General features: G+C 39.0%; 1 protein-coding gene across 8 annotated transcripts in view; it reads right to left on the bottom strand.

Moving 5' to 3' along the window:
• larp1b (La ribonucleoprotein 1B) overlaps positions 1-14492 on the bottom strand; it is a 33420-nt gene extending 18928 nt beyond the window's left edge. For 3 of the 8 annotated variants that reach the window (XM_044142766.1, XM_044142767.1, XM_044142771.1), the window contains exons 1-6: positions 13652-14491; positions 8048-8109; positions 5952-6008; positions 4707-4938; positions 2158-2361; positions 160-285 (exon numbers count right to left, since the gene is read on the bottom strand). In XM_044142766.1, coding sequence (XP_043998701.1) covers positions 160-285; positions 2158-2361; positions 4707-4938; positions 5952-6008; positions 8048-8109; positions 13652-14027 — 1057 coding nt within the window. In that variant the 5' untranslated portion in view covers positions 14028-14491. Of the gene's footprint in view, positions 1-159; positions 286-2157; positions 2362-4700; positions 4939-5951; positions 6009-8047; positions 8110-13651 lie in introns of all 8 variants that reach the window. The other 5 variants (XM_044142769.1, XM_044142770.1, XM_044142768.1 and 2 more) reach the window with 5 other exon arrangements.

The following is a 14492-nucleotide window of genomic DNA, read 5'->3' as shown; positions in this document are numbered from 1 at the left end:
AGTTAACAATGGTCGCGACACTATCGTCAGCTTATCAACTTGTCAGACAGAAAGAAAAAAAAAATTCGACAGGCTCTTAGACAGATCAGTTTTTTAAAGACCGGTGATCGGCCAGAAAACTGTAATCAGTGCACAAACAGCGTGAAGAGTAATGCCCACCTCGTCCGCGACCTCTGCCACGCCCGCGACCTTTCCCCCTGCCTCGTATTCCTCCGCGCCCAGTCCCGCCGTCGCTCCGAATGCTGCCGGTGTCGTCTCCGTGGTCCCGCGGCTCGGCTCTCCAACCTGTTTAAGACGACGCACGTTCTCCTGACTTTGTTTCATACAGGTTCCTCAGCCAACCGAATAAACTTCATAGATCAACACCAAGGTAAAAACTCAGGGCTGCAAATATTAGGACATCTTGAAATGGTGGCGGTTTTAATTGGCATAAATCCACATACTGCCTCATTTACTGCTTCCAACACTCCCTGGACACCAGCATCTGCTGAAGACGTTGGCAGTATTAACATAGTAGTGTTGTGATATATTGTGCAGCCCTAATAAAAAGTCAGAAATAAACATTTTGTGAAAGTCTTCATACTCCTACAATTATTGCCGCTAGAAATGTCAGTGACTGGGATTTTATGGGTCAGACCAACACAAACCGGAGTGTACTTCTAACGGTGAAAAGATTCATGTAATTAGGACCATTCATACATAAACAGGCCCAAATGATGTACGGTTTTCAAAATTGTTTACGAATAATGTGAAAAGTATGGCGTGCATTTGTAGCTGCTGGGCTTTGAGGATACAGTGGGGGTGGAAAGTATTCAGACCGTTTCAAACTTTTCACTCTTTGTTTTATTGCAGCCATTTACTAAAATTAAAAAAAGTTCATATTATTTCTCATGAACTCAGCAACTCATCTTGACAGGAAAAAAAAACTGAGATGCAAAAATTTCTTCACGATCGTTCCGACTGCAAACACTTAGAAAACTATCGGCTGCGCATGCGAGTTAGTGCCACATGTGAAAGAGGCACAAATTGGAGTTTTAAGGGGTGAAAAGATTAGAATTGGGCCGTTCAGACTGCTGTGAAGAGAACGAATATGAACAAAAAAATGTAATAAAAATCGGCTTTGGATTGTGAACGCAGCCTAACAGCTTTGGACATCTATAGACGGAAACTTTTGCCCATTCTTCTTCAGTTCAAAGTCTGTCAGATAAGATGGAGAGTGTCTACAAACATCAGTTTTGAAATCCTGCCAAGATTCACCAAAGAATTTAGGTCTGGACTTTGACTGGGCCACTGTGAAGATGGTCTGTTCAGTGTGTGGTGTTTATCCACCACAGAATTTTGTAAAATGGGCCAGAAAGTTAAAAAACTATCTGACCAGATCACCTTCATCCAGATGTTAGATCTGTTTCTTACAAGCTTGAAAAGGAGAAAATCATTATATTTATTTACACAAGTTTAGTTTGTTTTATTTAGTTACTTGCCATGTTTTTATTTACTTTGGATTTTTGGAGGTCATTTGTTGTTGAAATGTGTCGTGTTGGAAAAAGAAAAATACAAAATAAAATTGCTCCAAGAAAGAAACAGTTAAATAAAGCTGCATTTGTAGAGTGCAGAACTATTGCCTCCAGTAGTTATCAATGATTTAGTTATACTGTACTTTGTGTTGGTCTGACACATAAAACCCTAATTAAACGCACTGTAATCTGCCGTCTTAACATAATAAAATATAAAATAAAAAAAAACAAGGGGTGTGAATACTTTCTTGAGGCACTGTTAAACTACTGCAGCTTGTCAAAGATGTATCTTCTCATGGTAAAATCCTTTGTTCACAACCAATTGCCTATTTAATTTAAAACTTGCACAAAAAAAACTCCATTCTACAAAACTTTCAATTCTCACAACTTACATTTTTACTTTATTGAATGAAAAAATAAAAACACATGCAAAAATGAAATAACTCGGCGGTCATGCTTTCATTCAGCCATGCGTTATGGAAAAGAGATCGGTGTAAAAACAAGCAGCGGTTGGGAAAAAGGGGGGGGGAGTAAACACACAGTCTGTGTCAGAGGGTAAAGAGCAGAAAGCTGCACAGTGAAGAAGCAAACAGAGGCAGGGGAAACGAAAAAAAAAAGGAGAAATGAGTTCCTGGCCACTTACTCCGGCTGTCATAATGCGCTCTGTTATCATGAACCCTTTGATTGGGCGACGTGGGGTTGGACGAGTCGCTGATGGGCGAAGTGTCCGACTGGGCTGGGAACCCGCCGGATGTCTTGTCGGCATCGTCCTGGGAAACTTCCTCCAGCGGCAGAGAAACCCACTTACGTTTGTTACCTAGCCGTGATTGCATACCGGAAACAAGAGCTTCAAGAGTTGTGGCCGAACGGGATAGAAAGAAAAAAACAATTCTACTGAGTTCTAAGACAAAGTACCAGATGTCTGCACTTTCTCTATAGAAAGGGTGGAATATAAACATTCATGAAATTAGGGAAATTAAAGCTGCAGTGAGTAACTTTTTAACTTTTATTTTTTTTATATTTGTTAAAACTGTCACCATGTTGTGACAGTTTAATATAAGACCGAAAATCTGTGTCAAAAAAAAGAAAATCTATCTTCTCCCTGACCTACTATTGCAGTCTGAAGAAATGAACCTCTTCCAGTCAAAAACAACAAATCAAAGCCTGGAGGAGGGTCTTGGTGCTGCGAATCAACCTAGTATATGCTACTAAATATTCCAAACGTGGAAAAACAACTCACCGTTCCCGGAAAATTGTCAAGGGTAGACATGCTAACTAGCTTTAGCATTTATGCGAGGCTATGTTGTGGTGAAGTAGCTGTAGCATAGCTGCTATGCTACCAACGAGGAGAAGGTAGAGGAACTACATTTTTTTCACAGATTATCCGTCTTATATAATATCGTCATGACATAATGATAATTTGAACAAATATGTAAAATATGTAAAAGTTACATACTGCAGATTTTATGGGTCACGGGGAAAAAACCTGTTCAAGCAGCTTCCCTAATAAATGTATTTAAAAAAAATGTTTGTTCCTCCACGGTGAAATATGAATCTACATGACATTATTTTGAGCCCCGCAACAGCAGCGCAGCCTCACAGAGAATGATATCCTGATATATTTAATGAGTCTTGGGTTACAGTTGTATGATACAAAGCAAAGACAGAAGCAGGAGTCACAGATCCTCTACTGCAGACATCCTCCACAACGCTGCCCGTCTCTAAGCCACGCCCCTTCAGTTCAACATTACGCTGTGTAAACACACTGGGTTTTCTAGACAGATCTACTTGCATAATATGAAAGTGACAAAGTTATTCATAATGGGGGATTTGATTGTGCGTTTATTGCGGTACTATTAGGGCTAAAACAATTAATTGTAATGAATCGATTAATGAAATAATTGTAGACTAACTTTCACAAAAGAAGTGTCGTTATTGAATTTTAGACAATGAATGAAATTAGTCGATTCTTTCATCTTTTTATGTAAATGGTAAATGGACTGAACCTATATAGCACTTTTCCAGTCATTTTGACCACTCAAAGTGCTTTACACTAGAGTCACATTCACCCATTCATACACCGATACGCAGATCGGTAGGCAATTTGGGGTTAAGTGCCTTGCCCAGAGGCACATCGACATGTGGCAGGAGGAAGCTGGAATCGAATCTCCAACCTTCTGATTGGAAGACGACTACTCTACCACAGAGCCACAGTCGCTCACATGTATTTCTAATATTGTAAAGTGGCTAAATGAAAAATCTGCAGTATGTGCTAATTTTTTATCCAATTAATTGGTTAATAACTCAAAATGACTGGAGACTTCATCAAATGCAAAATAAATGTAAATACTCTCAATTTACTTTTTTAAATTATTGAAATGGATTTATATTGGGGCCATTTAGATACAAAAAAAAGGAGTTCAGCCAAAAAGCTCTGATATTTTTTGTAAAAAAAAAAAAAAAAAAAAAAAAAAGCAAAAAGAAAATTTCTTTGCTCCAAAAATTGGCAGCTCAGAAAATATTAAGGTTTTTTTATAGAAATTTTCTTAGATTAATCTCAAAGTTTGAGAATTTTATCTACAATGATCATAATATGTTGTTGTAGAAATCTGACTATTTGGATGCCAGAAATTTCTTTAAATTAACTACACAATTTTGTAAACATAATAATCTTTCATAGTAAAAGATCCTTAAGTGTCTTCCTAGTTGTTTGGATATTCACAAATCTAATGCACTTCCATCAACATAGATCATGTTCTGTTCTCGTTTTAGATACATTAAAAGTAGGTGGCATTACAGTCAGAAGACGAGCGCCTTTAATTAATTCTGCTTTGACGTCTAAAGATGAGAGACGAGTAAAAAGAAATCCAAAAGGTATGATTATTAAAGCAGAGCATGCACCAATCTGCACCCATCAGTAATTACAAACAGAGATCATTACGGTTATTAACATGCCTTTTCATACAGGAAAAAACCCCATGGTCAGAAATAAAACCAAACGTGCATCTTTAAATCTTAAAGGCTCTTGACAGCATCTACAATATAATAAACAGAATATCGATTTAAACAAATTCATACGTTTAATGTAAAACTTATACATTTACAGCCGTCAGCAGCCTTATTTAGCTCAATGTTTCAGCAGCATTTGCATGCGTCACAAAGATAAAGAAAGAAAGAAAAACTCACCCTCACCTCCTCTCTTCTTCAGGCTGGAGCTCTTTGAGTCCTGTCCTGGTTTTGGTTCTCCTTCTTCAGACGGTTCCTCCATTGGATCCACATGAGCCTCCTGGTTCTCCTGGTTCTCCTTGCTCTCCCCTCCATCATGGCTGCTCTCTGATTTTCTGTCCGGTCGCTCTCTTCTCTTGTCCCTTTCTCTGCGGGAAGAAGGCTTCTTCCCGTTGTTGCCGAGGACAGTTTGCTGCTGCTGAATCAGACATACATGCGTTTATTTACGCTTTTACATATTGTCTGTTCTCACTCACTTTTGATACAATAATCAGATTTTAAAAAATGAGGTTCTCCCTTCCAACCACTAATTAGGGATAATAATCACAGTAGGATTATTTTACTGTAGGAAACTATTTAAAATGAAACCATTTCAAAACATGTTGGCAGTTTTTTTTAATCTTGCGAAAAGGCGAGAGAGAGCTAAACTTTCAGCAGATAACAGGCAGGTTATAAGCAGGGTTATGTCTTATCCTTTTAAGCTCTCAAGCTCAGTCATGGAATATGTCAGCGTTTTAAATCTTTGGAAATCTAAAGTTATGCTATGCTAAAGTTATGCTATGCTACGTTACGCAACATTTTCTGGGGAACACAACAACAACTGTGGTTTGAAATAACACAATTAGCAATTAACACCATCGTTAATTGTGTTAATCGCTAATGACTGACTAAAGTGATAACTGTGCCACGTTTTGACTTATTAAAACCTTGAATTAGAGCAGCTGTTCCCCCAAACAGATGGTATGACGTCACATTTGCCCCCTAATCTAAATATTCATGACCAGTCATTTGAGGACAGCCAGAAAAAACAATCTGAATGGTTTTCTACATTTTCTTATATTTCTTAAAAGAGAAAGAAAAATTGGATAATATTTTCATTAGTTACTGACCATAAAGCTTGGATCTTTGACTCCTTACTGAAAACTCTGTAAATGTCAAATGAGGAACCCAATGATGATTCAAGAGGCTAATGGGGCCAAAGATTTGCACCTGTCTCTGTATCTCAAAAACTAAAACGATTAAACTAATTAAATATAAATTAATGTAAAACACTTCCACTTTTTTTAGTAACTGGACAAGAAGTAAAGCCTGGAACATCCCGAGTTTTTTTAACACTTATCCAAACCTGGAGAAGCAACTAAACCGAAGTTGCTACTTTTGAAGAATGTGTAGGAACCCTAAAAACACACTTTCACGCACAATATGCCATACCTCTTTAGCGAGTTCTCCAGGTGTGGGCCAGTTTGTGATATCACTGAAGTCACTGGACTGTGAAAACAAAAACAATATGAGTGTTTAGATGAGGTATTTATTCTAACATGTAACACTGCGTGTTGGGCCAGGTAGAGACAACGACAAACAGACAGAAGCTCATCCAGTCACTGTGGGTCCTGTCAATTTGGGCAAGCTGATAGTAGATCAAGGTTAAACGAACACAGAGTGCAGCTGGACTTTACTGTATGTGGAAAGAGGAAGAAAAAAAAATCCTTCAGTCTCACGGCATCTGAAAAGACAGTCGGCGTGTACAGTGGATCTGGATAGAGAGGAAAGGAAGATGAAGAAAAGATTTCCTCAAGGTTTCTGTGACTTTCAACCAATAGTTACTGATGCAGCTCAATATTCCAGGCCGAATCCAAAGCATTCGCAGAACAGAGATTTTAGTGATATCTGAGTTTGAAACAATTTCAACTGCAGTGTATAACAAATTAATCGTGATTAATCAGTTATTAAAAATAAACATCAACAAATTAGTCATTTATAAATTGTTTACCGGGGTATGCAGGCCATAAAACAAAGGACATTTACTGAAAGTACAACTGACTCAGCAGTAATAATTAAGGCAAACTTGTACAAAATTAAACACATTTTGCATTTTGATTTTAAAAAACCCCCGACTTCTCTGTGATAATGTTCTGCAGATGCTACAAATGATCAAGTAAACACTAAAATAATGTTTTAATTATTGCATTTTAGGCAATAAAATATGTATTTTGTTATTGGAAAAAATTGTTCCTAATGCATGAAATAAGTTTATGTGGTTACATGAAAATTCTGCAGAAGACACAATTGCTTTTAATCTGATTAATCAATTAATCCTCAGAATAATTTATACAATAATCGATCACTAAAATAGTTGTTACTTGCAGCCCTAATTATAATAACAACAACAACAATAATAATAATAATATTTATAAAGTGTTTTCAAACAAAGTGCTGAACAATTACAAGGAGATAAAAACCAAAATAAAAGTTAAAAACAAATAAAATACAAAGCTAAGCAATAAAAACAAAAGGTATAACATACACATGTAAAATACTTAAAAATAAATAACATGTCATTTTAGTTTTGTTGCTGTGGAAAAATCCAACACATTTCCATTTGGATGCTGCAGTTGACTAAAGCTGGTGTCCTTTTAAAGCCGCCATCTTGTTGGGCTCACGTTGCTTTAGAGATCAACAGAGTCCAGTTATGTGACTAAAACGCACTGATGATCATTGCAAGGCGATTATTTGTGCTTTCAACTGAAAAACACAATTATACTTTTTAGCATGTTTAATTTTAATTAATAAAACGGTCTGAATCAGTCATCCAACGAGAAATCGGCTGCGCGTAGTCGTAGGAAACAAAACATCCAGGCCGCAATACTAACCCTCTTCTATGTAGTAGTTGATACTGAGGGCTGAAGACTTAAAAATAACAAAATATAAACATTTCACTGGTTGACAACACGTGTTGCATTCCTTGTCAACAGTTTTATTCAGCAACCCCTATAACCATGCTTAAAGGTTTCTAACATGCCTATTTAAACAAAAGATTAAATTAAAGGTCCAACATTGACTCCAAAATTACCCTAAAGGGTTAGTAAAATATATTCAGACAATTTGAGAGCTACTTAATCTCCACATTTAGGCATTATGCTTTGGTAATTATCCTTAGAGCTCTGTAGTGAAAAAGCAGGTTGGAAAAGCAAACAAAACCAGAGGATAGCAGCTCGAACCAGTTAACGTTTGGCAGCAGATGGTAATTTCTCACTCTCTGTGTGTTTTAGCACCTGAAGTCAGAATTATGGAAATGTAGATATAAGGACTTGGAAGAATCAAAATGTTAATTTATTTGCAAGTTAAAACAGCTATTCATCTAAAAGTAACGTAAAAAAAAAAAAGAGGTATGATGTGATAATTACTGAATATTTCTGGAACAATATTTATCTAGAAAACATGGTCAAGTTGATCCTATGTGAAAGTATTTGGAAGAGTATTGCAGAAAATGTGAAAACTTAAAAACAAAATTAAAAACAGAGCGTTACCTTGCTGGGTTTTCTCACTCTGGGCTTGCTGGCTCGGACCACTTTCAGAGTGTTTTGTTGATCTGTGCACAGATGATGGATAATAGAAATAGACATCATTAAATGTGGCAGGGAGGAGCAGACCAAAGCAGACAGAAGCTACAGCTCCACGAGAAATGAGTGTAGAAACCAGTTACTCAACACCGCGGTTAAAAAGTCAAGTCATTGACTCTTGCACAGCCTTTCTGTGCTGTTTGGGGAGCTAGGAAGAACTAAGTATTTAACCCCTGCAGGGAGAGAAGGAGTCAAAGTTGGGGGTGATTAGAGTGCAGACAGCGGTGGCTCGCCGTGCGGCTGCATCTCTGCAGGCTGGGAGTGGCTCATATCTCTCTGCAGAGGATGGGTGGATTGATAAGACACACTGGGCACACACACACACACAGGCTTTCATGTGAATGGGTGTATGCCTGACTGAGTCTGTGTGTGTGTGTGTGTGTGTCCTCCCACAGAGCTAGATGTACAGTAACCCTGTAAATTGATGCCTAGGCCAGAGAAGGCTGCTTCAAATTTAGCTCCCCCCCCGGTTGCTCTCCGCTCTGCTCTGACACACATTCACAATTTTAGCTGAGTGGGGTTCGAGACCACCGCTTTCACCAGGAGAATGCGTAGCAGAAAAAACGTACACATTTGCAAAGGCAAATGTTAACTATCAGAATGAAAAGTATTGTTGAGCTCGTTGTTGAAGCAAACAGGAGAAAGTAGCCAATTCAAAGTTGAAATTCCAAGAAACTCGGCTTCAAATTTGATACATTTTTAGTTTGGGAGATTGAAAATCTGGATACTGACTTTCTCAGACTGGCTCTTTAAAGCTGCAGTGTGTAACTTTTATGAAATATATCTTTTTGACATATTTGTTGAAACTGTCACTATGGCATAGCAGTATGGGACAGATAATGTGTGGGGAAAAAAAACAAACAAACAAAAAAAAAAACAAGCTCCCATGCCTTCTCCCAGTGCTAACTAGGAACAACCAATCACAGCCAGGAAGCGCGTCTTAGCGCCGTCAATCACCCCATCCATTCCCTTTGACAACTGCTACACTGTAACTTAGAGAATGCTATGGCTAGTTAGCGTGGCCACTGATGACGTTGACGTTGTTTCTCCATCATTAGTACATTTAGCAGCGTGTTCACAAGAATAATTGACAGCTCTAAACCCCTTCTGCAGGCTCTGAATGATTGGTTTTGATTGGGTGCCGTGCATTTTGTCAGAGCAGCTCAGAGAGGAGATGGATGTTATCACTGATTATCTGTCTCATTTTACACTCACAAAATGGTGACGGTGTAATATATGGTATATATATTAATATAAAAATATTAAATAAAATAATAAAAGATACCATAAAAAACCAACATGATTTTATTTTTTTTATAAAAGTTACATTCTGCAGCTTTAAGATACTCTTCCACCATGGTGTTTTCTGCAGGTGTGCACCATCCACTCTATTAACCACATGCAAGTAAAAACGTCTGGATCCAGTCTTAAGAAAATCTTGGACACAAACAGAACCATTGTTCAGAGACGCTTCCTGAAGACAATGTGTCTGTTAATTATATGTTGAACTCTTGTAGTCCTATGTGCAAAAAGGTTGTTTATGTAGCACTTTTACCTTCTTGAATCATCTCTGACCTGGTGAAGGCTACAGCACTTTAGGCAACACTGGTGAAAGGTCAAGTCCCTGCAAAATGTCTACTTTTAACTTTTTGTCGACTTTTTTCTTGTTCTTGTGAGACTGTGAACATTTGTGTACCCAGTTTCTACAATGCTATAGCTTATTTATGTCCATCATTAAAAATACACATCATGTAATAGTAATCAGTCAAATACATGACAGCTTTAGCATACACATCAATAAAAATTGACTACCAGTCATGCAAAATGTTGATAAATGTATAAAATATACAGTAACAAACCATTCCAGTTAGGGCTGAAACGATTCCTCGAGTGATTCAAGTACCTCAATTATTAAAATTCCTCGAGGAAAACTGATCTGCCTCGAAGCTCCGTTAAGTTATATTTTATTATTTAATGCACCGTGTTCTGGCCGGGTTACTTGCGTTGCGCGGAGCTCTCCCTTCCGCCTGAGTTGTTGAGAAAGCCAACTGTTAGCAGCAAAACGTCCAGTTTTCAAGTCCAGGTCTTTGTCATTTTTCGGGGGACCAATAAGCATCCTTAAAATGACTGGCGCGATGCCTGGAGTACGGCAGCTTTTCTCCTCCCGGAGCTGCTGCCTGGTGGACGGTGTTCAGAGCGCTGCAGGTGTATTTATACAGCGGAGCCGATAGACTGAACACTGCGGGCAGCTGCGCATTACATAATTAACGTAAGTGTAGCTTTACGGACGAACCGTAAAATTTACTTCATATCATCCTGGTCTCAACAAATGGGTGGCGGAGCTCACTGTGACGGCTGATAGATGTGTTTCTGTGTGTGACAAACAAAAGGTGTCAGAAATAATTCACTATTTTTAGGAGGGCTGGGGGGTGGGATTAGTATTATCACACTTGGAAAAATATTACTGTCCCTCATTGTAAAATTTAAAGAATCTAGAGGAGAAATAAAAGCAGTCAAATGACTTTTGATTTTTAAACTACCATAGTAAAAGAATTTAAATAATGGATATGAACAAAATTAAATGTTGTGAGAAACTAACTAAAGCCTTCATCTAAAAATAAATCCATGTAAAAAAAAATATGACAATGTTTTTTACCTTTCAGAAGACCCATCCAAGTCTGGAAACTCAATCTTTTTCCATTTTTAATATTAAACATTCTCTTTATTTAGCAAACTCTACATCCAGAAAGAATTCAGAGCTTCACTAGTTCCACATTTTATGTTACAACTTTATTCCTAAATTGATTATATTTTTATGTCAATACCATACTTTTTTTTTTTTTACAATTTTATTAAACAGAAAATTGCTGTAGGGTAAATAGTCCTAGTAATTATTGTGATAACTGATTAATTTCTTATTGCGACAGGCTTAAACAAACTAAAGGACTCATGTTTACTTGTGTATTCAGTCTTTGCTATGAAGTTTTAACGTGAACTCAGGTGGATCCTGTATCTGCTGCTCTCAACGTCACAGTGAGCATGAACCAGCAGGATTCAGAATCTCAGTCAGAACCTGAAAGTCCTTCTATCTGAACTCCATCGTTCCTCTGTGGAGAGCGGAGAACCTTCCAGAAGGACCTTCAGCTCTAAAGAGAGTCCACTCTTTAGAAAAGCAACATGGCGGCCCGTCTGGAGCTGGCTGGAAGGGCCCTGAAAGTCTCAAGACTGTGAGGAACAAGACTCTCTGGTCTGGTGAGACAAAGACTGGACTCTCTGGCTTGAAGACCAGATAACCTGTTAGGAGGAAAACCAGGCATGGCTCATCCCCATGGGGAAGCACGGCAGTGGCAGCATCAAGCTGGGTGAAAGCAGTAGGTCCAGAACCTCTCTGTGCAGGCCCTGCGTCGGCCAGGCCAGAGTCCAGGCTGGGGTTTGACTGTACATCTCAGGAGAGATCAGAAAATGGTTGACAGACGTCTGTGATGGAGCTGGAGACGTTTGGCAAACAGGAAACTGACCAAGAAAAGCTCTGTCAGCTGGTCATGCCATATCAAATCAAATCAAACTTTATTTGTATAGCACATTTCAGCAGCAAGGCATTTCAAAGTGCTTCACATCAAATCAAACACAAAAATACAATGCAACATAGAATCAACAATAAAAACACAACATAGTCAGATTCCGTCAATAAATTTGCAATTGATTACGTTTTGAATACAACTCTAAACAAGTGGGTTTTTAGTTGAGATTTAAAGGAAGTCAGTGTTTCAGCTGTTTTACAGTTTTCTGGAAGTTTGTTCCAGATTTTTGGTGCATAGATGCTAAATGCCGCTTCTCCTCATTTGGGTCTGGTTCTGGGGATGCAGAGCAGACCAGAACCAGAAGACCTGAGAGTTCTGGAAGGTTGATACAACAGCAGCAGATCTTTAATGTATTGTGGTGCTAAACCATTCAGTGATTTATAAACTAACAACAGTATTTTAAAGTCTATTCTTTGAGCTACAGGGAGCCAGTGGAGGGACTTTAAAACTGGTGTTATGTGCTCTATCTTCCTGGTTTTAGTGAGAACACGAGCAGCAGCATATGCAGGAAGTTTCTGGCAAAGATGCATTAAAATAATGAGAAAAGGCTGGGAATACTTACGTACATGTGATTTCACAGTTTGTCGTTAATATATTTGCAAAAAAACAAAGGTTTGAAGAAATTGTAGTTTTTTTTTTATTAATTTATTCCATTTTTAAATGTGGAAAAAGTGATGCAACGTGAATATTTGCTGGATGCAAGTTAAACCCAGATTAGCTAGGATGAAACTAAAACCTACTGAGACCAAAATCAACTTCTACTGTGCAGATTCGATCAGTATACAGTCAGATTGATGTTTATTTAAAAGCCCTATTTCATCTTAACATCTCAACAAGCTCCTTGTTCACAATTATCTTACAAAGTTTATTTTTGTTAAACATTACAAAAGTCACATTTATTAACAATACCAAAAGCCGCAATTTATTTTCTAGGTTATCCAAAAGTCGTTTTGTGGAAATTAAAGATAAACTGTGTATGCAGTAATGTGGAAACCTGAATCTGTTTTACCAGCTGTTGGGCATTTTTAACATATGTTTTAAGTGCAGCTGATTGTTTTAGATATTTTTTGTGAAAAAGTGTTTAAACCCCTCCCCCCCAAAAAAAATAAACAACAACAACAAAATGGAGATCCTCTCATAGAATATCTATTAAAATGATCGAAACGCAACAAAAAGTATTATTCAACCTTAAGTTCTAATTTGTCTTTCTACCTATTCATCTATTTTAAGTCTAAATCATTTTCTCCGATTCCACAAAATTAAAAGTAGATATTCAACAAATATCAATATTTTTTTTTAAATATTCGTGTATTTAATATATTCGACTTCCAGCAGATCCATCTGTTAAAGCACCTTGTTCACATACGTGTTACTCTCACTAGTGACAGCGACCCGGTGGGAGGAACGGCAGGCTGCCAGGCCATTGGACATGCGAAACGTGCCTTTACAGCAGCAGAGGCTGCTAGCCTGTTGGCTTTAGCCTCAGCCAGCCAGACGAGCTAGCTGCTCGAAGCTGAAGGGTCGATTTTAGCTCAAATCAAGCAGCTTTTGAGCTACTATCTCCCCCCAAAAAAACAACAAAATACTCCCATCCCACTGCCACCGATATCCCTGTGGAGATATCGGAGCAACACAACAGCTAGCTGGTGGTAGCTAAAAGAAGTAGCAGTTGTCAGCAATCAACACGTGGTGCTCATGAGCAACCCGAGCACAGGGGGGGATGGGGCAAATGTGTTGCTAACACTTAGCTGACATCCTAATTGTTTAATTACATTTGACTAGAGCCACCGTGAGATGAGCTGACAGTTCATCTCGCGGTGGGTTTCTCCGGAGTGAAGCGTTCAGAAATGCCTCGACAACGTGACACATTTGCTGCGGACCGCATTATTCACTTCCCCCCCATCGTGTATAAAACATGGGAGCAGCTTACCTGTCTCCTGGGAGCCGGAGTTGATGTTGTTAACCGGCACTCTGCCCGTTGTTCTTTTAGTCCACGGGTTGACTTTCGGCGGAGGGGCTTCTACAACTTTCTTCTTCACCGCCTCGACAGCCGAGTCAGCGTTACTGCTCTGTTCGTTTTCTTTATCGTTTTCTTTGCTTTTCTTATGCGTGTCTGCTTGGCTCTTGGTCGACTCTTGCTTGTGGTCGTCCGCTTGCTGCTTCTCCGTGCCCCTCTGCCCCGGCTCTTCTTGTTCTTTGTGCAGGTGAGCCCCCTCTGACTTGTTTTGGTTTTTGTCCTGCACCCCGCTGGAGCTGCTCGCTGTCAAACCCGAGTCAACCTGGCTACACTCGACCTCGGTAGACATCCTGCTGGTTTCCTGACAACGCACGGTGTCAAAGCCAGTGTGGAGTCTTGGTTCTTGTTTTCCTTGCAAAGAGAAAAGTCGTGAACAGCTCGGGAGGTGACCACATCCACTCGAGGCAAACAAAATTTGGGCTGGACCTCGCTAGCCCGCTAGCCAAGAAGCTGCTGCAGCTAACTGTTAGCTAGCCTGCGACCATGCAGAAGCCAGCGAGCCCGAGTCAGAAGCTTTTTCCCGCGATATTTAACAGTTTCATATCATTTAACAGTTTCTTCCGAGTGTGTAGTTAGTTTCCATAAACGCGACAAGCCCTTGTTTGGTTCTTTGGGACTTTTAATAACTTTAGAGAGAAGAAAAAAACCCTACTACAGCGACCTCCTCTCAGTGTCTAATTTCACCTCCACGCTACCAGCAGCCAGCTCGTGCAGCAAACTCTCCTAATTCTGTAAACACTGACTCTGCTGCCCC

Source organism: Gambusia affinis, linkage group LG16 (assembly GCF_019740435.1).
Source record: "Gambusia affinis linkage group LG16, SWU_Gaff_1.0, whole genome shotgun sequence".
NCBI classification, from domain to species: domain Eukaryota; kingdom Metazoa; phylum Chordata; class Actinopteri; order Cyprinodontiformes; family Poeciliidae; genus Gambusia; species Gambusia affinis.
Note: the sequence above shows the minus strand (reverse complement) of the source record. Positions and strands in the feature narration are given on the sequence as shown.